The sequence below is a fragment of the Salvelinus alpinus genome, chromosome 6, assembly GCF_045679555.1.
Source record: "Salvelinus alpinus chromosome 6, SLU_Salpinus.1, whole genome shotgun sequence".
Taxonomy (NCBI): Eukaryota; Metazoa; Chordata; class Actinopteri; order Salmoniformes; family Salmonidae; genus Salvelinus; species Salvelinus alpinus.
The window spans coordinates 51,015,191-51,041,482 of NC_092091.1; the positions used below are offsets into that span (position 1 = coordinate 51,015,191).

The 26,292-nt window shown below is 44.0% G+C and overlaps 2 protein-coding genes across 6 annotated transcripts in view; both read left to right on the forward strand.

The window, feature by feature from the left end:
- LOC139578859 (vesicle-fusing ATPase-like) overlaps positions 1 to 16,589 on the forward strand; it is a 43,287-nt gene extending 26,698 nt beyond the window's left edge. For 2 of the 4 annotated variants that reach the window (XM_071406965.1, XM_071406963.1), the window contains 15 exons: positions 2,058 to 2,213; positions 2,469 to 2,668; positions 3,052 to 3,217; positions 4,551 to 4,625; positions 4,996 to 5,183; positions 11,578 to 11,673; positions 11,838 to 11,994; positions 12,167 to 12,300; positions 12,702 to 12,768; positions 13,013 to 13,092; positions 13,240 to 13,374; positions 13,532 to 13,645; positions 13,888 to 13,943; positions 14,408 to 14,451; positions 15,604 to 16,589. In XM_071406965.1, coding sequence (XP_071263066.1) covers positions 2,058 to 2,213; positions 2,469 to 2,668; positions 3,052 to 3,217; positions 4,551 to 4,625; positions 4,996 to 5,183; positions 11,578 to 11,673; positions 11,838 to 11,994; positions 12,167 to 12,300; positions 12,702 to 12,768; positions 13,013 to 13,092; positions 13,240 to 13,374; positions 13,532 to 13,645; positions 13,888 to 13,943; positions 14,408 to 14,438 — 1,655 coding nt within the window. In that variant the 3' untranslated portion in view covers positions 14,439 to 14,451; positions 15,604 to 16,589. The remainder of the gene's footprint in view (positions 1 to 2,057; positions 2,214 to 2,468; positions 2,669 to 3,051; positions 3,218 to 4,550; positions 4,626 to 4,995; positions 5,184 to 11,577; positions 11,674 to 11,837; positions 11,995 to 12,166; positions 12,301 to 12,701; positions 12,769 to 13,012; positions 13,093 to 13,239; positions 13,375 to 13,531; positions 13,646 to 13,887; positions 13,944 to 14,407; positions 14,452 to 15,603) is intronic. The other 2 variants (XM_071406964.1, XM_071406962.1) reach the window with 1 other exon arrangement.
- A 1,512-nt stretch (positions 16,590 to 18,101) lies between these two features.
- The window catches only part of LOC139578824 (thyroid hormone receptor alpha-like), a 73,085-nt gene continuing 64,894 nt past the window's right edge, over positions 18,102 to 26,292 (forward strand). For both annotated transcript variants that reach the window (XR_011675624.1, XM_071406879.1), the window contains exon 1: positions 18,102 to 18,406. The gene's annotated coding sequence lies outside the window, so the exon portion shown is untranslated. The remainder of the gene's footprint in view (positions 18,407 to 26,292) is intronic.

Here is a 26,292-nt window from a genome sequence, read left to right on the forward strand (position 1 = left end):
ACTCATCAAGTTAAATGATGACACAACATTGGTAGGCCTGATTACCAACAACGATGAGACAGCCTACAGGGAGAAGGTGAGCGCCCTCAACATCAAGAAAACGAAGGAGCTGATTGTGGATTACAGAAGACAGCAGAGAGAGCATGGCCCCATCCACACCGACAGGGTCGCAGTGGATAGGGTAAAAAGCTTTAAGTTTCTCACCGTGCTCATCACTGAAACCTGAATAGGTACATTCACACAGACATCGTGGTGATGAAGGTGCAACAGTGTCTCTTCAACCTCAGGATGCTGAAGAAATTAAGCTTTGCCCTTACAATTTTCTGTAGATGCACCATTGAGAGCATTCCTGTCAGGCAATATCACCGTCTAGAAGGGCAATTGCACTGTCCAGAGGGTGGTGGAATCTCCAGAGAGTGGTGTGGTCCGCCCAACGCATCGCCCCGGGGCACACTGCCTGCACACTGCCTCCAGGACATCTACAGCACCCGGTGTCACAGGAAGGCCAGCCACCCTAGCCACGGCCTGTTCACCCCACTACCATCTAGAAGGCGGAGACAGTACAGGTGCATCAAATCTTGGACCGAGAGACTGAGAAACAGCTCCTATCTCTAGGCCATCAGACTGTTTAACAGTCACCAATAGCCTTAGTCACTGTTCTAGTCAACTACCACCCGGTATTCTACTCTGCACCTTAGAGACTGCTGCCCTATATACATACAGTAGATAGTCATTGGACACTGGTCACTTTAATAATGTTTACATACTGTTTTACCCACTTTATATGTATATACTGTGTTGTAGTCATGTCTCATCCTATATAACTACTGCTGTACATACTCTTTCTATTCAGATATATACACTACCTTTCAAAAGTTTGGGGTCACTTTTTTTGTCCATTGAAATAACATCAAATTGATCAGAAATACAGTGTAGACATTGTTAATGTTGTAAATTACTATTGTAGCTGGAAACGGGTGATTTCTACATAAGCGTAGAGGCCCATTATCAGCAACCATCACTCCTGTGTTCCAATGGCACATTGTGTTAGCTAATCCAAGTTTATCATTTTAAAAGGCTAATTGATCATTAGAAAACCCTTTTGCAATTATGTTAGCAAGGCTGAAAACTGTTGTTCTGATTAAAGAAGCAATAAAAATTGGCCTTCTATAGACTAATTGAGTATCTGGAGCATCAGCATTTGTGGGTTCGATTACAGGCTCAAACTGGCCAGTCTGAGATATGACTTTTTCTTTGCAACTCTGCCTCGAAGGCCAGCATCCCGGAGTTGCCTCGTCACTGTTGCTGTTGAGACTGGTGTTTTGCGGGTACTATTTCATGAAGCTGCCAGTTGAGGACTTGTGAGGCGTCTGTTTCTCTGCTCCAGATACTCAACTAGTCTAAAGAAGGCCAGTTTTATTGCTTCTTTAATCAGGACAACAGTTTTCAGCTGTGCTAACAATTGCAAAAGGGTTTTCTAATGATCAATTAGCCTTTTAAAATTATAAACATGGATTAGCTAATGTAGATATTCCATAAAAAATCAGCCGTTTCCAGCTACAATAGCCATTTACAACATTAACAATGTCTACACTGTATTTGTGATAAAAAAAAATTACTGGACAAAAAAAAAAATAATCTTTCAAAAACAAGGACATTTCTAAGTGACCCCAAATATATTCCGGTCTCTGACATTGCTCGTTCTGATATTTCTTAATTTCTTTATTTTTCTGGATAATGTGTGTTGTTGATTTATTTTTTAAATTGTCATTGCTAGGTATTACTGCACTGTTGGAGCTATAAGCCACAAGCATTTACCTGCACCTGTTATAACGTCTGCAAATCTGTCTACGCAAGCAATGAACTTTGATTTGATTTTTTATTTGATTTGTCAAAATATACTTTGAGACCAAATTGACCAAGATTGATCAAATCCTGCAACCATTGGAAAATAACCATTCTTTATCCATTGTTACAGTTTTCATTGTAATATCTATTTGGGTAAGTTTTTAATGCATTTTAAATAACGTTGTATTTGATTCCTCTCTGCCCACTAGGCAAGGCCAAGACCAAAGAGCAGCGTCAGTCCATCATCAACCCGGACTGGAACTTTGAGCGCATGGGCATTGGTGGTCTGGACAAGGAGTTCTCTGACATCTTCCGCCGAGCCTTCGCCTCTCGTGTCTTCCCTCCTGACATCGTGGAACAGATGGGTAAGGCTCCCCACTCCGTAGTCTTAGTTAGATCATGCAGTACTACCTACAGTGCGGGCACAAAAAAAGTTAAGGTTGAGCCGCGGTATTGGCAGAACATATGTATGTGCAACATGGCGTCTCTCAGTGCCTCCTAGTGATAATTTGTCACAAACTAAATTGTCTGTGTACACAACTGGAGCATGCTGTGCTTTCAAAGATTCAGAGATTGTCTATCGACCAACGTTTCTCAGTCATTGTTCCATTGCGCCCAAGGTTGTAAGCACGTGAAGGGAATCCTTCTCTTCGGGCCTCCTGGTTGTGGTAAGACTCTGATGGCCAGGCAGATTGGCAAGATGCTCAACTCCCGCGAACCCAAGATCGTCAACGGCCCTGAGATCCTCAACAAGTTTGTGGGAGAGTCTGAGGCCAACATCCGCAAGCTCTTCGCAGACGCAGAAGAGGAGCAGAAGAGGGTGAGTGGCCAGCCGCCATCTTTTTTTTGATGACCACAAGTTATTAATCTAACTAAAATATCCATCCACAGCCCCCTGAGTGGCGCAGCTTTCTAAGGCACAGCATTGCAGTGTTTGAGGCGTCACTACAGACCGGGGTTCGATAGCCGGCTATGGCCCGGAAGACCCATGAGGGCGACACACAATTGACCCAGTGTCGTCTGGGTTAGGGGAGGGTTTGGCCGGTCAGGAAGGCCTTGTCCCATCGCGCTCTAGCGACTCCTTGTCCATCCACAATGAGAAAATCACAAACAAATGTTATACGTCCATGCATGACTGACTGTCTCTCTCTCTCTTTCTCTTCATCCACTCTGCCTACTCTCCCCTCTCTTCTCTCGTCCTAGCTGGGTGCTAACAGTGGTCTGCACATAATCATCTTTGATGAGCTGGATGCCATCTGTAAGCAGAGAGGTACTGGGCAGGGCAGTACAGGAGTCCACGACACGGTGGTCAACCAGCTGCTGTCCAAGATAGACGGAGTAGAGCAGCTCAACAACATCCTGGTCATAGGTAGATAGTAGTACACTCTTCTATAACATACTGGTCATAGATAGTTAGTGGTACGCTGTCCTATAAATCAAATCAAAATCAAATTTTATTAGTCACGTGCCAAATAAAACAGGTGTCGACCTTACAGTGAAATGCTTACTTACGAGCCCCTAACCAACAATGCAGTTTATAAAAAATATGAATAAGAAATAAAAGTAACAAGTAATTAAAGAGCAGCAGTAAAATAACAATAGCAAGACTATATACAGGGGGTGTACCGGTACAGAGTCAATGTGCGGGGGCACCGGTTAGTTGAGGTAAAATGTACATGTAGGTAGAGTTATTAAAGTGACTATTCATAGATGATAACAACAGAGAGTAGCAGCAGTATAAAAGGGGGGGGGGGGCAATGCAAATAGTCTGGGTGGCCATTTGATTAGATGTTCAGGAGTCTTATGGCTTGGGGGTAGAAGCTGTTTAGAAGCCTCATGGATTAAAAATAATTGGTGCTTCGGTACCGCTTGCCATGTGGTAGCAGAGAGAACAGTCTATGACTAGGGTGGCTGGAGTCTTTGACAATTTTTAGGGCCTTCCTCTGACATCGCCTGGTATAGAGGTCCTGGATGGCAGGAAGCTTGGCCCCAGTGATGTACTGGGCCGTACGCACTACCCTCTGTAGTGCCTTGCGGTCACAGGCCGAGCAGTTGCCATACCAGGTAGTGATGCAACCAGTCAGCATGCTCTCGATGGTGCAGCTGTAGAACCTTTTGTGGATCTGAGGACCCATGCCAAATCTTTTCAGTCTCCTGAGGGGGAATAGATTTTGTCCGTGCCCTCTTCACGACTGTCTTGGTGTGCTTGGTGATGTGGACACCAAGGAACATGAAGTTCTCAACCTGCTCCACTACAGCCATGCAGTCATGAGTGAACAGGGAGTACAGGAGGGGACTGAGCACGCACCCCCGAGGGGCCCCTGTGTTGAGGATCAGCGTGGCAGATGTGTTGTTACCTACCCTTACCACCTGGGTGGCTGCCCGCCAGGAAGTCCAGGATCCAGTTGCAGAGGGAGGAGTTTTTTCCCAGGGTCCTTAGCTTATTGATGAGCTTTGAGGGCACTATGGTGTATAACATACTGGTCATCGTAACACACATACTGATCATAGTACACTGTCCTATAATAGAATACCTGTTATAGTTGTTGAACTTTGCTGAACATCTAGATGTAATTTGAGGTATAGATACCAATCTCACCTTAAGCCTCACATAGCACCAGAAATGAATACATGACTCTGGTTTAACTAGTAACTCGATCTTTATATTTATATCCACCTTACTCTATTTCTTTTCCCCACAGGGATGACCAACAGGCCTGACCTGATAGATGATGCTCTGATGAGGCCTGGCAGATTTGAGGTCAAGATGGAGATCGGTAATTATTTTTAATTGAACTTTTATTCAACTAGGCAAGTCAGTTTAGAACAAATTCTTATTTACAATGATGGCATACCCCGACCAATCCCAGACGACGCTGGGCCAATTGTTCGCCACCCTATGGGACTCCCAATCACGGCCGGATGTGATGCAGCCAGGAATCGAACCAGGTACTGCAGTGATGCCTCCTGCACTGAGATGCAGTGTCTTAGACCACTCGGGCGCCACTCGGGTGTGCCTTCTCCTTTATCCTGGGTTGTTCCTTTTCGTATGTTCCACCACCCTTTTTTGTATTATTGTTGTGACCTCTCTCCCTCCCTGAATGCATTTTTACCACTTTCATTCTTCCTTCCCTCCCTCCCTCTCAGGTCTTCCGGATGAGAAGGGGCGTGTTCAGATTCTCAACATTCACACTAATAAGATGCGTGACTTCGGCCTGCTGGCTCCTGATGTGGACGTGAAGGAGCTGGCTGCCGGGACCAAGAACTACAGTGGTGCTGAACTGGAGGGACTCGTCAGAGCTGCTCAATCAACAGCCATGAACCGCCACATTAAGGTTAGAGTCCAACCAATCAACAAACATGAACATCCATGATACGCTTAGACCAGTGGTTCCCAAACTTTTTATAGTTCTGTACCCCTTCAAACATTCAACCTCCAGCTGTGTATCCCCTCTAGCACCAGGGCCAGCGCACTATCAAATGTTGTTTTTTGCCTTCATTCTAAGCCTGCTACACACACACTATACATTTATTAAACATAAGAATGAGTGAGTTTTTGTCACAACCCGGCTCGTGGGAAGTGACAAAGAGCTCTTATAGGACCAGGGCACAAATAATAATTGTCACGTTCCTGACCTATTTTTATGTTATTTTGATTATGTTTAGTTGGTCAGGGCGTGAGTTGGGGTGGGCATTGTATGTTGTGTGTGTTTGGTTAGTCTATGGGTGTTGTATGTGTATGGGATAGTGTTTGTTAGGTTGTCTAGTTATGTCTATGGCTGCCTAGATTGGGTCTCAATCAGAGACAACTGTCATTCATTTGTCTCTGATTGGGAGCCATATTTAAGGTAGCCATAGGCAGTAGGCTTTTGTGGGTGTTTGTTTCCTGTGTCAGTGTTTGGACCACACAGGACTGTTTTGAGGTATGTCACGTTTGTTGTTTTGTAGTTTGTAGTGTTTTCTTGTTATTTACATTAAACATGTACAATTACCAATCCGCATCTTGGTCCGATCCATGCTCCTCCTCGTCTGAGGAGGAGAACGACTTTGACAGCCATTACAGAAACACCCACCACAACAGGACCAAGCGGATTGAGGAAGGAGGGCAAGAACTAAAGCAATGGAGAGAAGAGGAATGGAGTTGGGAGCAAATTTTCAATGGAGAAGGACCCTGGGCTAAGGTGGGAGAGAATCGCCGCTCTCGGGAGGAGAAGGAGGCAGCCACAGCCCAGGAGCGCTGGTATGAGGAGGCAGCACGTATGAGAGGCTGGAAGCCCGAGACGCTCACCCAAAAATTTCTTGGGGGGGGGGGGGCTAAAGGGGAGTGTGGCGAAGCCGGGTAGGATACCTGAGCCAACTCCCCGGGCTTGCCGTGGAGTGAGAGGGCGTCGTACTGGTCAGACACCGTGTTATGCGGTAAAGCGCACGGTGTCCCCAGTACGCGTGCTTAGCCCAGTGCGGGCTATTCCACCTTGCCGCACTGGGAGGGCTAGGTTGGGCATCGAGCCGAGTGCCATGAAGCCGGCCCAACGTATCTGGTCTCCAGTACGTCTCCTCGGGCCGGCGTACATGGCACCAGCCTTACAGGTGGTGTCCCCGGTTCGCCTGCATAGCCCAGTGCGGGCTATTCCACCTCGCCGCACTGGCAGGGCTACGGGGACCATTCAACCTGGTAAGGTTGGGGAGGCTCGGTGCTCAAGAGCACGTGTCCTCCTTCACGGTCCGGTATATCCGGCGCCACCTTCCCACCCCAGCTCAGTACCACCAGTGCCTACACCACGCACCAGGCTTCCAGTGCATCTCCAGAGCCCTGTTCCTCCTCCACGCACTCTCCCTATGGTGCGTGTCTCCAGCCCAGTGCCTCCAGTTCCGGCACCACGCACCAAGCCTCCTGTGCGTCTCCAGAGCCCTGTGCGCACTGTTCCTTCTCCCCGCACTCGCCCTAAGGTGCGTGCCCTCAGCCCGGTACCTCCAGTTCCGGTACCACGCACCAGGCCTAGAGTGCGCCACGAGAGTCCAGTGTGCCCTGTTGTTGTTCCCCGCACTAGCCTGAAGGTGCGTGTCCTTAGCCCGGTACCCCCAGTTCCGGTACCACGCACCAGGCCTACAGTGCGTCTCAGCCGGCCAGAGTCTGCCGTCTGCCCAGCGGCGCCTGAACTGCCCGTCTGCCCAGCGGCGCCTGAACTGCCCGTCTGCCCAGCGGCGCCTGAACTGCCCGTCTGCCCAGCGGCGCCTGAACTGCCCGTCTGCCCAGCGGCGCCTGAACTGCCCGTCTGCCCAACGCCGTCTGAACTGTCCGTCTGCCATGAGCCTGCAAAGCCGCCCGTCTGCCATGAGCCTGCAAAGCCGCCCGTCTGCCATGAGCCTACAGAGCCGTCCGCCAGACAGGAGCCGCTAGAGCCGTCAGCCAGACAGGAGCCGCTAGAGCCTTCCGCCAGACCGGATCAGCCAGAGCCTTCCGCCAGACCGGATCAGCCAGAGCCTTCCGCCAGACCGGATCAGCCAGAGCCTTCCGCCAGACCGGATCAGCCAGAGCCTTCCGCCAGACCGGATCAGCCAGAGCCTTCCGCCAGACCGGATCAGCCAGAGCCTTCCGCCAGATCTGACCAGCCAGAGCCGTCAGCCAGCCGTGACCAGCCAGAGCCGTCAGCCAGCCATGACCAGCCAGAGCCGTCAGCCAGCCATGACCAGCCAGAGCCGTCAGCCAGCCAGGATCCGCCAGCCAGCCAGGATCCGCCAGCCAGTCCGGAGCTGCCGTCCCTCAGCCCGGAGCTGCCGTCCCTCAGCCCGGAGCTGCCGTCCCTCAGCCCGGAGCTGCCGTCCCTCAGCCCGGAGCTGCCGTCCCTCATCCCGGTGCTGCCCCTTATCCCGGTGCTGCCCCTTATCCCGATGCTGCCCCTTCAGTTAGGTGGGTTTAGTTGGAGGGTGGTCATTGGGTGGGGGATACGGAAGCGGGGAATGACTATGGTGGTGTGGGGACAGCGTCCAGAGCCGGAGCCACCACCGTGGACAGATGCCCACCCAGACCCTCCCCTAGACTTTTGGTGGTGCGTTCGGAGTACTCACCTTGAGGGGGGGGTTATGTCACGTTCCTGACCTATTTTTATGTTATTTTGATTATGTTTAGTTGGTCAGGGCGTGAGTTGGGGTGGGCATTGTATGTTGTGTGTGTTTGGTTAGTCTATGGGTGTTGTATGTGTATGGGATAGTGTTTGTTAGGTTGTCTAGTTATGTCTATGGCTGCCTAGATTGGGTCTCAATCAGAGACAGCTGTCATTCATTTGTCTCTGATTGGGAGCCATATTTAAGGTAGCCATAGGCAGTAGGCTTTTGTGGGTGTTTGTTTCCTGTGTCAGTGTTTGGACCACACAGGACTGTTTTGAGGTATGTCACGTTTGTTGTTTTGTAGTTTGTAGTGTTTTCTTGTTATTTACATTAAACATGTACAATTACCAATCCGCATCTTGGTCCGATCCATGCTCCTCCTCGTCTGAGGAGGAGAACGACTTTGACAGCCATTATAATAATAATCAATAATTTTGCTCTTTTATTTAACCATTTTACATCTTATTTGTTCATCGAAAATTAGGAATAAGTCACCACAGGTTAATGAGAAGGGTGTGCTTAAAAGAATGCACATAACTGCAATGTTGTATTGGAAACACTCAGTCTTAAATAATTTTCCACACTGTCACGCCCTGACCTTAGAGATCCTTTTAATTCTCTATTTGGTTAGGTCAGGGTGTGACTAGGGTGGGCAATCTATGTTTTCTATTTCTTTGTTGGCCGGGTATGGTTCCCAATCAGAGGCAGCTGTCTATCGTTGTCTCTGATTGGGGATCATACTTAGGCAGCTTTTTCCACCTGTAGTTTGTGGGATCTTGTTTTTGGTTCTGTGCTGTTTAGCCCTACTAGACGTGACGTTTCGTTTTGTATTTGTTGTTTTTTTGGTGTTCATTTAATAAATGTAAATGTACGCCTACCATGCTGCACCTTGGTCTGATCCTTCCATCAACGATCGTAACACACACGCTGTCACGATCGTCTTCAAGGAAATGACCGGACCAAGGTGCAACGTGGTAAGGGTACATTCTTTTATTTTAAATGTCGCCAACAATAAACAACAAAAAGAACGTGAAGCTCTGTAAGGCTATACATGCCACTAACAAAGACAACAACCCACAAATGAGAAAAGGAAAAAAGGCTGCCTAAGTCTGATTCCCAATCAGAGACAACGATAGACAGCTGTCCCTGATTGAGAATCATACCCGGCCAAAAACAAAGAACCAGAAAGCATAGACTTTCCTACCCGAGTCACACCCTGACCAAACAAACATAGAGAATAAAAGGATCTCTACGGTCAGGGCGTGACACACACAGTCTGGGCCTGTATTTAGTTTTCATGCTAGTGAGGGCCGAGAATCTACTCTCACATAGGTACGTGATTGCAAAGGGCATCAGTGTCTTAACAGCGCGATTTTCCAAGGCATGACACTCTGAGCACAGCCCAATCCAGAAATCTGGCAGTAGCTTCTGATTAAATTAAATTTTCACAGAACCGCTTGTTGCAATTTCGATGAGGCTCTCTTGTTCGGTAAGTGGACTGGAGGCAGGGCATGAAACGGATAATGAATCCAGTTGTTTGTGTCATCCGTTTCGGGAAAGTACCTGCGTAATTGCACACCCAACTCACTCAGGTGCTTCGCTATATCACATTTGACATTGTCCATAAGCTTGAGTTCATTTGCACACAAAAATCATACAATGATGGAAAGACCTGTGTGCTGTCCTTGTTAATGAAGACAGAAGAGCTCCAACTTCTTAATCACAGCCTCAATTTTGTCCAACACATTGAATATAGTTGCAGAGAGTCCCTGTAATCCTAGATTCAGATCATTCAGGAGAGAAAAAACATCACTCAGATAGGCCAGTCGTATGAGAATCTCGTCATCATGCAAGCAGTCAGATAAGTGAAAATGATGGTCAGTAAAGAAAACTTTAAGCTTGTCTTTCAATTCAAAAAAACATGTAAAAACTTTTTCCCTTGATAACCAGCGCACTTCTGTATGTTGTAAAAGCGTTACATGGTTGCTTCCCATATCATTGCTTTGTCCAGAAAATACACAAGAGTTCAGGGGCCTTGCTTTAATAAAGTTAACCATTTTCACTGTAGTGTCCAAAACGTTTTTCAAGCTGTCAGGCATTCCCTTGGCAGCAAGAGACTCTCGGTGGATGCTGCAGTGTACCCAAATGGCATCGGGAGCAACTGCTTGCACACTCGTTACCACTCCACTATGTCTCCCATATACCAGGAGCTGTGCCAGGCCCGCCAAGTCTGTTGACTCATCCAGCTGTAACGCATAGAATTCACTGGCTTGTATGCGAAGCAGTAATTGTTTCAAAACATCTCCTGCCATGTCACTGATGCATCGTGAAACAGTGTTGTTTGATGAAGGCATTGTCTGTATAGCTTTTGGCCTTTTCCCCCAGCATTGGACCAGCCATATCCGCGGCAGCAGGAAGAATTAGGTCCTCCACAATAGCATATGGCTTGCCTGTCCTAGCCACTCAGTAGCTCACCATATAAGACGCTTCTTGCCCCTTCTTATTAATGGTATCTGTTGCTTTTATACATGTCTTACTTCTAGAAATTCATCTTAATTCTCGCTCAAAAAACTCCTGTGGCTTATTTTTCAAATTGGCATGTTTTGTTTCTAAATGTCTGCCCAAGAGTGAAGGTTTCATCGAGTTGTGAGATAGTACTTTTGCACATATAACACACTGTGGCTGAGGAAAGGCACTACTCCCAATATAAGTCAACCCCAAATCAATGTAGTTCATATTTACGCCTCTTAGATGGTCCAACGTCCCTGTCTGTTGTTCGGTGCTTTCCCGGGTAAGGGGGCAGTAACTCTTCGGCTGTATCAGATTCACAACTGTCAGTGTCCATGCTAGCTGGGCTAACAACAAATGTAGAATTACTGATGCTAGCATTGGATGTGCTCGTGGAAGCAGAACAACTTGTGTCGTCGACAGGTGCAGGTATAGTACTGCTGGTAGTAGCAGAAATACCAGTAGCGCTGGTATGTGTCTCTATGGACGCGGGCCTTACGTTTTTTAACCATTTATCAATTTTCGAGCAAACGGAATGAGCAGCAGTTGCGTTTGGCTACATACGGACTGTTAGGGGAATTCCCACGAGAGAGTAACGGTTAATGTGATTGGATGTTAATTATTTGACTAGGCTACCTGTATTTGACATTGTGGTGTTATTTCGCTGGACACTAGATGGTTTAATTTTATTTTTGGCAGTGAAACGAGGCTACTCAGTCAAGGGAAAAACCTCACCCAAATGTATAGCCCTGTTGGAAAATATAAATGGACTGTTTGAAAATGTATATATATATAAATATATATTTAATTTTTTTAATGATTTTTTAACTTTAAAAAAAAGTGAGTTACATTTTTATTTGGCGCGTACCACGCAATGCCATCGGGGTTTGCCAAATAAAAATGTAATTCACATTCTGGGAATCTGGGAATACCTGTCTGGGAATACCTGGCTTAGACTATCCAATTGACAGCTTTGAACACACATGACATGGTTAGACTCCACCCCTTAGCAATGTGCTTTTAGGGGCTTTTATTCATCTCTGCCATAACTGTCCTTTGTTAAGTCTACTGTATATCACAGTCAGATCAGACTGATATTTATTTATGTGGTTCCAGGCCACAGCCACAGTGGAGGTTGACACAGAGAGAGCCGAGAAGCTGCAGGTCACCAGAAGCGACTTCATGGGCTCCCTGAACAATGACATTAAACCAGTAAGTATCTCTCTACTATATGTATATTTACGAAGGACAGTAGACGAAGTGAATAGGGTGTTATTTGAGATTGACCCTTAGACTATCATTCCAATCCTAAAAAGTTCTGCCCACTCCCACTCCCCCTCCTCTTTATCCTCATCCTCCCCCTCTTCCTCCCCCAGGCATTTGGTTCCAACCAGGAGGACTACGCCAGCTACATCATGAATGGCATCATCAAGTGGGGCGACCCTGTGACCCGTGTGCTGGATGACGGGGAGCTGCTAGTGCAGCAAACCAAGAACAGCGACCGCACACCACTGGTGGCCGTGCTACTGGAGGGTAGGCCTGACCACACACACACACACACACACGTGTGAGCGAACACACATATACACATGCAAGTGAGCGTAGGCACATGCAGGTGGAGCTCACACACTTAAGCACACACACAGTTGAAAAACAGCCCCCCCTCTCTCTCTAACAGTCTTTATTTGTCCATCTGTCCTCTTAGGACCCCCTCACAGTGGAAAGACGGCCCTGGCTGCCCAAATCTCGGAGAGCTCAGAGTTCCCCTTCATCAAGATCTGTTCCCCGGACAAGATGATCGGTTTCTCCGAAAACTCCAAGTGCCTGGCTATCAAGAAGGTGGATGTGCACCATGAAAGAAAGATAGATACCTGCATACTGTTGAATGCTCCTGCAGTTTTAATAAAGTGTTTTGACCTCAATGTCTTTGTAAGGCTGGCACCATGCCTATAGAAAGAGATGGTCACTGTGCCAGAATCTGGTCGAATGGTAGACTAGTTGTGGCACTGCTGACTCTGGACCACGCATTGCCCCATAGAGTTGGTTGTTCGATCCCTGGGTCCCTCTCTCTCTTTACTAGCTACTTCTCTCCAGTTTATCGGTCTCCCCCTTTTCCTATCTGATGTATCGATAACAACTAAGAGCAGAAGAAAGAGATTATTACCAATACTTACTGAATGGTATTATTATACAGTCTTTTTGTGTTATTTACTCTGTATCCCCTGCCTTCCTTCCCTCAGATCTTCGAGGATGCCTACAAGTCTCAGCTGAGCTGTGTGGTGGTGGATGACATTGAGCGTCTCCTAGGTGATTCTCTACCTCCTCATTCCTCTGAAACCTCATTCTCCTTTTAGTCTAGTGGACCTCCTAATTCCATCTCTAGTGGAGCAACAAACTCGTATCTCTTTTTAACGTTCTAATGACGCTGCAGATAAACAAAACACTGTATCTAAAGCCAAGACCCAGTCTTCAATCCTAAAGGAATCAGCAGCAACACTAGTGAGTCCTGTCTGAAGTACTGTTCTGATTTCTTTGTGCTCCACTCCTTTAGACTACGTCCCCATTGGACCTCGCTTCTCCAACATGGTTCTCCAGGCCCTGCTGGTGCTGCTGAAGAAGACTCCTCCTAAAGTGAGTGTTCACTGTTCAGTTCAACACTGGTATGGTTGCATTACTTAATGCAGGTGTTGAGTTATATTAATGTGTTTATTTACACCAGTCTGTGTGTCTATGCGTGTACGTGTGTGTAACTCTGTCTGTGCTTTACTCTGCCTACAGGGCCGTAAGCTGTTGATCATTGGAACCACCAGTCGTAAGGAGGTGCTGCAGGAGATGGAGATGCTGGACGCCTTCAGTACCACCATCCACGTCCCCAACATCTCTACTGGAGAACACCTGGTGGAAGCCCTAGAGGTACGCACACACACACACACGCACACACACCCACACACACAAACAAACAAGTGAACACACACACACAATATAAATATTGATGAAGAATTTTAGTAGCTAATGCTACTGTCTTGCTTGTGTGCCATTTGTTTACGCATTGACATTGTATCCTTTGTAGCTACTGGGAAGCTTCACGGACGCAGAGCGGGTCACCATCGGCCAGCACGTCAAGGGAAAGAGGGTCTGGATTGGCATCAAGAAGCTCCTGATGCTAATCGAAATGTCTCTGCAGGTCAGTGGCAATCAGCACTCCTCCTCCTCATCTTCGTTCAGCTGCAGAACAGTCGACCACAAGCGTCATCCAGTAGCTATGGTCGCTAGAAAGATCTCATGCCTCAAGAAGTGGTGCAAACGGTTTTATACGGTAGAGCCTGCATAATGCCACATATTTGCACTGTCAAGGTGTGTCTTCTTCTTTTTCTTCTTCTGTAATGCACTGGTGTTAATCTTTGGTTTCCTGCTTCCTTCTTCCAGATGGATGTGGAGTACAGAGTCACTAAGTTCCTGCAGCTTCTTAGAGACGAGGGGGCGTGAGTACTCCCCAACCCCTCCCCCTTACCCACCCATGCAATCACCTTCACCCTGCCTGCATGCGACTCAATCACAGCCACCCAATCACTTCCTTTCTTTGACTTTATAACCCTGCCTTCCTCTCCTGCATATCCATTACTCCATTTCTATCTCTGTGAATTTTACAACAAGGATACACAATAACAGGCACATATCTAAGGCTAAAGTAAAAAAACACAATTTACTATATTACTTGTAGTATAATTAGTACAGTAGTAATACTAGTACATCAGTATTACTTATTTGACTGACACACTGACACAAATGGGATCCTATGAACATGAAACACTGTATCACGCTTGTTCACGTTCTTGAAGAGGGCTATGAATAAAGTTGTCATACCATCACTTTACTTGCCCACTGGCTGCCAATGCAGTCAGGGTATCAGTCGTTGACCGGTGTGATCTCATTTTGTCATCACCAGGTTGGATGACGCCAAGCACATCCGAATTTAAGCTGTCGCTGAGGGTAAGGCCATCAGTAGAAGCTACGAGGCTAGCTACGAGGCTAGCTACCCAGACATTTAACTAGCTTCCCTAGCTACCTCCTCTAGCTTTAGGGAATAGCTTCCCTCATTCGGCTTCATTACAATGATACCAATGTTTTTAGAGCTCTAGAAGGCCCTGCTGGCACTTCTGAGATCGTTCCTGTATCTATTTACATACCTATTTACGAGGAATACCCTCTGACCAACTTGTGCTATGAGCAACCAAATTCTACATTTCAATGATCACATTATCAAACAATGACATATCAAGCATATACAGTTGCGGTCAAATATATCAGCTTATGGAAACTGATTTAACACTTGTCATTAAAGAAGCTGTTGTTTAGGTAAACTGACATCAGCTGTGAAGACATTTTATAACATATTTTATGTCATTATAATGACCGCGTTATGAGGTTGTTACTGAAGATTTATATGCATGACGTACCTGCCACTCCTGTGCCTCAATCATGTCGATGTAATAACAATATTACATAAGACAACCTTATGATCATTCCCTCCCTATGTCATGACCTACCATGACATATTGTCCAGATTTAGTGGCTGATATGATCCTGCTATGATAGTCTCTGACAATGGACACCACTTATTCCATATCAGGGGTGCATAGCCTCAGTCCTCCAGCCCTTTGAACTACAGACTGACTTCTACCTGGGAATCTGTGACATCAAGTACCAGGGAGAAACAAAAGCAGCAAGACTGCAGAACCCTAGGGCCTGAGTTGTGCACCACTGTCCTAGATTGCTGTTTTTTTAACAAATTGTTCTGAAGCATTTTTGCAAGATTTGACGAAAGCTAGCCGACAAGATGAAGAAGTCTTTGCTTTCCTTTGAATAGACATTCTACGCAATTACCGTATATTAGAAAGGTCATTAAAGTGCTAAAATTACTATAAAGATATAGTTCACCATTATGGTTCCCTTCTTCTTTTATAGCATATCCTGTTCAACATTTCTTTCTGCCTTTTTTGTTGTTGCGTACATGCTGTAGTACAGTAGGATGTGGTTTATGATACGTCAGGTGTTTAAGGCTGGGGACACTGGTAAATCATTGTCACCTAAAGGAGTCTGAATCAGTTTTATTCTCATCTCTCCACACGTCTGTCTCTCCAGAGAACGCACCGACCGCAATGACCGCAGCTACAAGTTCGATTAGAGCTGAAGGAGCGTCTGACCAAGAGACAAAAGGAGAAGAGGAGGACGTCCTCTGTTCGTCATCCATTCTCATCCAACCAATCCGAGAGGGAGAAGAAGTTGTCCCCTCTCACCCACGCATGTTTCAGCGGCAACTGTCGTCATCATCCATCCACCTGACACTATCGACATATCACATTACAGAAACCTATTGAAAATCGCACTGTTCCAATATGTTATCTGTATGAAACGCAATATGGATTGCAAAGTGCTGTCTTGTGCATTGTGCGTATATTTAGTCATGTATGTTTTAGCTTTCTGTATTTACAGTACTGTGTATCTGTCTTGCTATCTATATTTATTCAGACCAGTAGATATATCAGTCTTGAAAACATGATATATGTATTATATATACACATAGATTCATATGAAGCGCAAGTCATCAAAATATTTTGAATATTCAGATGATAACATACAGTATACAGTGTAGTGGAAGTGAGAAGTGTCGTTTTGGGTGTAACTTTATTTCCCTCCACCTTTATATTATTTATTTTCTGTACATAGTATATATTAAATACAGTATATCATTAATTATTTCAAATCATTCTATTGACTTTTATTGAGTAATATATATCAGTATCGTTGTTCATCTCAATACAAACTTGAAGATTGTGGATGAATAAGATGAATAAGCATTGCTTCTGTGTGTGCCTGTAAGAGTGAGAGTGTTTGTGTCTGTGTGTAAGTACAGTATGTGTGTGTAATTTAATCCAAATTTGACCAGTCTTTTGTTGTGATGCATTTGTTAATTTATTACTTTATTTATTACATGTGAACAGTACTTGTTGTCAAAGGCTCTTTTTATGTTCTGTCAATTGACCATGTGTGTCAACATACAGATGTATTATTGCAATAAATTATGTTTTTGGAAATTATTACAAATTAATAAAAAAATGTAAGCTTGAGTCAATAAGTATTCAACACTTTTATTATGGCAAACCTAAATAAATTCAGTAGTATTTTCTTCTTCTTACCAAGTCACATAATACGTTGGATAGAATCATCAGCATTTGTGGGTTTGAATACAGGCTCAAAATGGCCAGAAACAAATAACTTTCTTCTGAAACTCGTCAGTCTATTCTTGTTCTGAGAAATGAAGGCTATTCCATGTGAGAAATTGCCAAGAAACTGAAGATCTGGTACAACGCTGTGTACTACTCCCTTCATAGAACAGCGAAAATTGTCTCTAACCAGAATAGAAAGAGGAGTGGGAGGCCCCGGTGCACAAATGAGCAAGAAGACAAGTACATTAGAGTGTCTAGTTTGAGAAACAGATGCCTCACAAGTCCTCAACTGGCAGCTTCATTGAATAGTACCTGCAAAACACCAGTCTTAACGTTAACAGTGAAGAGGCGACTACGGGATCCGTAACTGAGATTAAACAAACATTTGGATATTGTCAAAATTAAACAAACTACTGACACAAATAAACAAATAGTGGACCACAACACAAACTTTCACTGCACAGTTTAGCTTACACATGACCTTTAGGGACAAAGCGCTCATCTGGACAGGTGTACACTGTAAGGGCATGATTTTATACCATTTAAAATCTTCCCCACTAATAAAGGTCCCTTTGGAAACACTGACCAACTTTTTTGTTTCCTACCCTGTCATGCTATTGTTTATTTAAAGGCAATGAAAAAACGTGATTTCCTGTGTTTTATATATATTTCCACAATTGTGAAAATTATGACAATACCCTTTTAGTGTAAGAGCTGTTTGAAAAGACCACCTGAAATTGCAGCCTGTTTTGGTGGGATGGCGTTTTGGCCCACCCTGGTGACATCGCCAGGCAATGAACTAGCTAATACACCAATAAGAAAGAGAGATCCAAATCTCTCTGCCAATAACAGCTAACTTTCAGTTTTCCCCTCCCACTCGGACCACTCGCAAGACAGTCCTAGCAAAAGTCTTAATTGAAAAACTGCTCTTTGCTAAGAAGTTATTTTTGTTTCTTGTTGACCAGTTTAATATATATATTTTTTTACAGTAATGTACTTAATTGTTACCCAGAAATGATTTGATATTGAGATAAAAACGGCTGCATTGGACCTTTAAAAATTAAAAATTTAGTGTCACTGTACATAATTCAACAAGCAGTTGTGCTCTATAGCAGGATTTCCCAAACTCTGTCCTGGTGCACATTTCATTTTTTGCCCAAGCGCTACACACCTAATTAAAATAACCAACTCATCACCAAACTTTGATTATTTTAATCAGCTGTGTAGTGCTAGGGCAAAAAAACAAAACCTAGTTTGGGAAACTCTGATCTATAGGGTTGTGCGAGAGCTATAGTGTTGAACTGCAGCTTTGACATTGCCCTGTAGAGAGTAGTATACATTTTGATTAAACTCTCTTGGCTGCACACTGCACGCACCCATACTGTAAAGGGGAGGGGCCTAATGTAGTATTGCTGTCTGTTACGTTTCCCGGCCGTAGCAGCGGAACGTGAACGGTGCTAAAATGTTCATAGTGGAAAACCAGAGTATTAAGAGCTCATTTACTCAGTTTCTGAAATAGTCTGCTCAACGCAGCGTGCTTACAGATGGTTGGGTAACGTTTGCCGTCTGATAAGTTCTAAACTGCGTTGTGCGTTAAATTCCTGACCAGGAGATACGTACGACTACCACCGGTAGCCAGGGAAACTGGTTGGATTTGACACTTGTATCGGCCCGGGACTGCCACGGAGAAGGCACCTACTTTATTCGTCTGCGGCAAGGTGAGTTCTGCTGTCCTCTTGTCAACTCGAGCAGTAAAGCCCATACGAATGGTGTCCATTCATTACTATTTTCACATTTAGCAGCAAGGTCAGTCTATACAGTCGGACATGATCTGGGAATGCGAGGCAACACTTTGCTACAACAGTTTGGCCTCGTTTTGTAGCCATGTGAAAAGAGGCTTAATCACTTGGCAAGGCAATTTGCGTGGCTACTGTAACATTGTTTTGTCCGAGTAAATTATGATCTTGCCGCAATGAGAACATTAGTAGCCTACTTATTTTTGATACAGTTATTTTCAAATGCATGTGTTCCCAGTGAAATGTGTTTCTGCTTTGCGCGGTCAAAGTAAATTCCTTTGGAATGACATCCATAGCTTTGGTATTGGTATGTTGGTGTTTTATTATGATTCCCAATAGCTGGTGCAAAAGCAGCAGCTACTCTTCCTGGGGTCCACACAAAACATGAAACATTACATAATACAGAACATTAATAGACAAGAACAGCTCAAGGACAGAACTACATACATTTTTTTGCACGTTCACAACAGCCATTGGGGTTGTTGTGAACGTGAAAAGCCCTAGGTACTTATAGAAGGACAATGTTAGCCTACATGAACTTGCGTGCGTCCGTCCCCAAAAAAATTCAACATAGTCAATGTTAGTGTAGCAAAATGGAACACTCAAAGTGTGGATTTGATCAAGTTAATCTGTCACTATTTAGCTGCATCCTCCCACGTGTCATGAAGGCGAATATGGCTGCTGTAAAACATTTCAGTTATTAATTTGTGTCCATTATTAGCCCAACTAGAAGCCTACAATAGCCTACAAATAGGGCAAAGTGCAATTATAGCATACAGCCTAGGTTAGCCTAAAACTCTCTCTAGCCTACATTTATAAGTTAATTTAGCCTCATGTTGATTGGCCTATGGTTCCTTTCAGTGGAGGCTCCTCAGAGGATAAAGGGGAGGACCATCCTCCTCAGAGAATTTCATAAAAATATTGGAACATTTAAAAAGTTATTTTGAGATTAAACGACACCAAATATATTCACGTCACCAAATAATTGATAAAAACACACTTTTGAAATGAAGGTCTATAGTAGCCTCAGCAGCACGGAGGACAGCTAGCTTCTGTCCTCCCCTGGGTACATTGCCTTCAATACAAAAAAAGGAGGCTCTTGGTTCTCACCCCCTTCCATAGACTTACACAGTATTTATGACAACTTCCAGAGAGAGAGCTATATTTGGTTGTATTTATTTATTTACTTAGCTGCATTTAGCTAGCTATCTAGTTTAGCCTACTCAAACACCTGGCACACACAGAGAGGGATTTTATGTTAGCTAGCTGACTTTGGCTTACCCAACACTAGAACTCTTCAAAGTCGAGGTAAGCTTTTGGTTTTATTAATTTATTGCCAATTTATTGCATTCTGACTGTACACTACTTCATGATTGTAGCAGGTTTACTAAAGTGTTAATTCTAGTCGCTATGTTGACTATGACGTGACCACGATGTAGGCTGTGCGTAGGAGTTAGCAGTCATGCTATGGTTTGGCTTGGAAAGTTTTTTTCGCCTGGTCACAGACAGCTGATGTGTTGTGCACTAAAGTCTACAAGTGAAGGGAAAAGGTGAGATGAGGAGAGAGCATATATAGTTGCGAGAAGGAATGATATGTATATACAAGGAGCAAAGTGATCATGCTGTTTTTATATGGCTGCTATGAAAGTGAACTGTGTTTGCGTGTCATCAGGGGTGTGTGTATTCATTCCACCGATTCTGTTGAAAAACCTTAATTAAACAGAAGAAAATGGAATGAAACAGGGATAAACATACCTGAATTTGTCCAATGGAAACTCATTTGCAACTGTTTGACTAACATTGTAAGCTTTCATTCATAGGCAAGGTTGTAGCGACCTCATGACGGGTACAGGGAAAATTTGAATATCATGCAGTAGCCTATACCTATCAATGTTACATTGAGCTGGGTGAATGGAATATGAATGACAGTCATCCAATATGCAGTAATAGAAATAAGGCCATGCTCATGAAAATATAAATCCTCCTCCCTCATCTTAAACGGCACAGACCGCCACTGGTTCCTTTGGATATGTGATAGTTCCCCAAACACTGAATAGCCAGCCCACTGTTGTAGATCTGCATAAACATATCTAGGCTACTGTTCAAAGGGAAATGACACTGTCAATAGGTAAGGCTGTAATTCACCTGGTAGGATTATAGTTTGTACAGCTTATAAAACATCTAAGAAACTTTTCCAAGTAGCCTTTATAGGCCTACTATCATTAGAAATAATCTTCTGATAAAATGTTATATCCTACTCCTTATAGTAAAAAAACTTTAAGAAACGATTTGCTCTCTGAATTGAAAGAATATGACTTTGAATGAGTAGCCTATTATTTAAATGAGTGAGTTTGTTTTTAATGGGATATCTTAAAACCAGTGAGCAGTGAGTGAGAGAAGGGCAAATGGGTTGGGAAATGAAAGAGTTTGGTTGATCTCCCAATAATCTGAATTCATTGCACCAGTTATGTCAGAAGCTAAAAAGCAGCAGGTTAACTCTGTCTGCTCATCGTCAACACTGCACCACCAATACATAGATTTAGCCCGATATGACGCGCACAGCCGGACATGGCAGTTCATCATGCAGAGCAATGAAAGGAGAAAGAGAAAAATTTGTTTATACAATAGTGTGGGATTGTGGCACACAATCCTAGATAGCTACCTATCCTGCCTGCTGTGTAACGGAGTTCTAGATAGCTAGCTAACATAGTGTCTTTTGCTCCCGCCTGCCGAACATCTGTTCTCGCCGTCGTTAATAGAATTGTGGGTAAGCAGTGCCCAACAGGTGGAAAGACACTGTCTTCCGGTATCCTAGCCGGCTAGCTACCGTTGTCGCCTCCGCCTCTTCATCTTTTTCTGTGGGGTCTATCGGCAGTTGGCATCCAACGTTATGGTGTATTTCCGCCACCTACTGTACTAGAGTGCCCCCATCTCCCACCTGTGTACCGGAGGCCCTAGCTTAAAAATTGACCAATATAAGTATAAATTGCCCACATGCAGGAATGCAGGCCACAATTACACCCTTCTCATTTTATATGCATGGTATAGCCGCTGTAGACAGGGAACAAGGTGTAATAAACGGTAATGGCTTCATATATAGTGTTGTGCCTATGTTATAAATAGTATTGGTTTCAAATCTATTTTTAAATTACAATTATTTTTGTTTCTCATAGTCATCCATTTGGGAGAGATTGACAGTTAAATCATCATATACAGTCGTGGCCAAAAGTTTTGAGAATGTCACAAATATAAATGTTCACAAAGTCTGCTGCCTCAGTTTGTATGATGGCAATTTGCATAACCTCCAGAATGTTATGAAGAGTGATCAGATGAATTGCAATTAATTGCAAAGTCCCTCTTTGCCATGCAAATGAACTGAATCCCCAAAAAACATTTCCACTGCTTTTCAGCCCTGCCACAAAAGGACCAGCTGACATCATGTCAGTGATTCTCTCGTTAACACAGGTGTGAGTGTTGACGAGAACAAGGTTGGAGATCACTCTGTCATGCTGATTGAGTTTGAATAACAGACTGGAAGCTTCAAAGGGAGGGTGGTGCTTGAAATTATTGTTCTTCCTCTGTCAACTATGGTTACCTGCAAGGAAACACGTGCCGTCATCATTGCTTTGCACAAAAAAGGGCTTCACAGGCAAGGATATTGCTGCCAGTAAGATTGCACCTAAATCAACCATTTATCATCAAGTACTTCAAGGAGAGCTGTTCAATTGTTGTGAAGAAGGCTTCAGGGCGCCCAAGAAAGTCCAGCAAGCGCCAGGACCGTCTCCTAAAGTTGATTCAGCTGCGGGATCGGGGAACCACCAGTACAGAGCTTGCTCAGGAATGGCAGCAGTGAGGTGTGAGTGCATCTGCACGCACAGTGAGGCAAAGACTTTTGGAGGATGGCCTGGTGTCAAGAAGGGCAGCAAAGAAGCCACTTCTCTCCAGGAAAAACATCAGGGACAGACTGATATTCTGCAAAAGGTACAGGGATTGGACTGCTGAGGACTGGGGTAAAGTCATTTTCTCTGATGAATCCCCTTTCCGATATCCGGAAAAAGCTTGTCCGGAGAAGACAAGGTGAGCGCTACCATCAGTCCTATGTCAAGCCAACAGTAAAGCATACCGAGACCATTCATGTGTGGGGTTGCTTCTCAGCCAAGGGAGTGGGCTCACTCACAATTTTGCCTAAGAACACAGCCATGAATAAAGAATGGTACCAACACATCCTCCGAGAGCAACTTCTCCCAACCACCCAGGAACAGTTTGGTGACGAGCAATGCCTTTTCCAGCATGATGGAGCACCTTGCCATAAGGCAAAAGTGATAACTAAGTGGCTCGAGGAAAAAAACATCGATATTCTGGGTCCATGGCCAGGAAACTCCCCAGACCTTAATCCCACTGAGAACTTGTGGTCAATCCTCAAGAGGCGGGTGGACAAACAAAACCCACAAATTCTGACAAACTCCAAGCATTGATAATGCAAGAATGGGCTGCCATCAGTCAGGATGTGGCCCAGAAGTTAATTGACAGCATGCCAGGGCAGATTGCAGAGGTCTTGGAAAAAGAAGTGTGAACACTGCAAATATTGACTCTTTGCATCAACTTCATGTAATTGTCAATAAAAGCCTTTGACACGTATGAAATGCTTGTAATTATACTTCAGTATTCCATAGTAACATCTAACAAAAATATCTAAAGACACTGAAGCAGCAAACTTTGTAATTTTATATTTGTGTCATTCTCAAAACTTTTGGCCACTGTTTGTGCACCAAACAGAGACATCGATCTATTTCAAATTTGTTACCATTGTGAATATAGGATCTTATAAGTGCCCCCATTTTTAGACCTTGACTTCCAGCCATGATTGCAAACACAAGCCTCTGCCAAAGTGCTAGTATGCTAGCTGTTCCTATAAACTTCCAATCATTGCGTTAATGCTAATTAGCATTTCCTTGTGAAACTACCTCTTATCCACAAGTTTATCTGACTCTGGGGAAATATATACAAGGCTTCATTGCCAAAATCCAGAACTATCCCTTTAAGGCTGGATTAGTAATAACTCCCAGAGGACTGGCATTGTTTTGAGGGAAAGCCAAGGCATGCAGGCAGACAGGAAACCCCCACATCCATGTTGTGATGGGACGGAGGACTTAACAAACTCCACTCTGCTGGGCCTATCAGGGAGGGCCATCAGTCATGAGAAGGTTACCACATGAGAAAGTGGCCTGTCTGCCCGGGGAAGACATTAAAAGACGCGTTCAGCCGCTCCACCACTAGCAGCTAGCAGCCCTATGGGAGCTGAGGGCCAATTCTCTACCTTGTTATCTCCATAGGGCCAAGTCTGTGTACATATGCCGTAGCTTAATTTGACCCAGTTTTTCACAGCAGGAAAATACTCCTGCAGCAGGAGGACGTTTTAATTATTTTGTGGATTATAATTCATGTACATTTTTTGTATGGGTTGTATGCGTCACAGTCTCACCATGTGAGTTTTCTTATGTGCGTGATGTCAGAATTCGCTATAAATGTATTGTTACGCAACAGGAGAGTTAACCCGCGCTGCCCTCAATCCAAGACACACTGCCTGCTAATTATCTACAGGTTATGTTTCAACTTGTCATTTTTATATGATTTTCGAACAACCGTTTGAAATCAGGTGCATTCCACCTCAGTAATTCACATAGAAGTAGCACATTTCACTGTGGCGGACAATTTACGTTTGAGGCATGCTATGCTAATGTAACGTGAGGAATATCTAGATGAGCCGGACAAACTTCCCTCTTCGATGCGAACTCAAGCACTCCCCCAGTGTTTCCTCCAGTCAGAACAGCACCTGGCCAAACTTTTTCCCCCGGATGCATTTTCCGGCTGGCGCCTGCATTGTCTTTTACATTTTTTATTTATTTATAATTATTTATTACAAAAAACACAAATTAAGGGGTAACATTAAAGTATTAGAACATGAAGGACAAACAATACAGCATCAAGACACTATCAAACATGTATCAGTCTTTCCGCAACAGAGCCATCCTTATGTGTGAGAGTGCGTGTGGATGATAGTGATATACAATATATGTCATAGTTTCCTTTTTCATGATCACAACATTGAAGTGTAAGGGGCCTCCAGTTTTTTAGATAGACCGGGTCTTTTATATTTGTCATCTGGGTCTTGTTTTAATAATAGAGAAATCAGACCTTCCTTCTGAGTACCTGACAGACTACCATTTCTATAGGAGTAGTTAAAACAATCTAACAATGGAGCTTTTAGTATATAAAAAAATACTTGATATACCTCTACCAGTATGCCATCAAGCCCTGGGGTTTTTCCAGACTGAAAGGATTTAATAGCCTCAAAGTTCTTCCTCTGTAGTTTGGCCTTCGCACGGATCTTTCTGTACCTTTTGTTAATTATCAATTTTTTATATTATTTGGAAATGTATCTTCATTGTTGTTTTCCTTACAAATAATTAGTGTGTGCATTCTTATTAAAGTGCCTTATTAGCTGATCATAATACAGTTTGTATATCATGTTATGTAATTTTCTATTGTAGCCCACCATATTTATGTATGGAGCATAATGTATTCCCTTATAACCGTCGACACGCGAGGTACTGATTTCATAATGGATTATACTCAATTGTGCTTATGTAGTTAAATGTTTCTATTAGTTCTGTAGAACAATGCCCTATGGCGTAAAATAAGTATTAGCTTGTGTTGTATCCTTTTGAAGCTGCCCTGGCCTTATCATGACTATTGGATTGGCCTGTGTATCAATTTAGTATGTTTAGCGTAGCTCTGCCCTGCACCCTTGTGGAGCTTTTCAGTTATTATGTTACTTCATTGTATTATTGCTATATCCTGATTTTATTATAATGACTAATAAATCCTCTTTATTCTTTACTTTCAAAAACCACACAAACACAGTATTGAATAAAACTTGCCAACAATTGGAACTCGACATCTTTCATCCCAGATATTTAATGACAGTTTTGCATGCTAGCAACATACTGTTTTGAGAGGGATGAGAGAGACGAGAGGCTAAATACGATGGCTTGTGTTAGCTGACTCTTTACTCAGTTAGCGCTAGGACTAATGTAGCCTACATTTTCCGATTTGAATGAGAATTGTGGTATGCTGTTGCTACTTCTGTGAATGTCTGAACATTGCATCCAAAAATAAGCTGACTCTCATTGAGGACATAACGTTGTAAAGACTGTTTGTGCAAAATGTTTCTGTGGAAAAAGGTGGCCAGCTCAAATGCTGGCTGTTGTGTCAATTGTAACTAGACTTTCTAATGACTGCAGGGACCACTGTAGAATGATCACAGCTGTGTGTTTGTATGCATCTTTTTTAACCTTCAGTACACTATAAGTTTGCATTTTCTGTTTGTCAGGAAAATTCCCAAAACTACAGGATGATCAAATTTAAGATACGGCATCTGTAGATGTGCCTCTGTTCTCCACAGGGCTTGGTACAACTGAGCCTGGCTGTCACTGCGCTAGAGGGCTCAGTGGTGTAGCTTCATGGCTCTTCTCTCCTCTTGTGGAGGATTAGTGGGCCCATCTGTCCCAAATGGCTGACTTAGTATAGGCCTCCTCCTGAAGCTGTTCCCACACAGGCCCTCGGCTCTCTCTGCCTTGCTGCTGTCACAGTGATGTAAATCTGAGATGCACATATGCATCAGGCTGCACACACACACAAATTATTTTTGATGTCATGTTTGGGTCATTTTAATGTTGATTTTTATTTTCTGGTTACATTTTCTGAAGCTGAGCTTAACAAACAAGACATAATCATTCAAATGATTT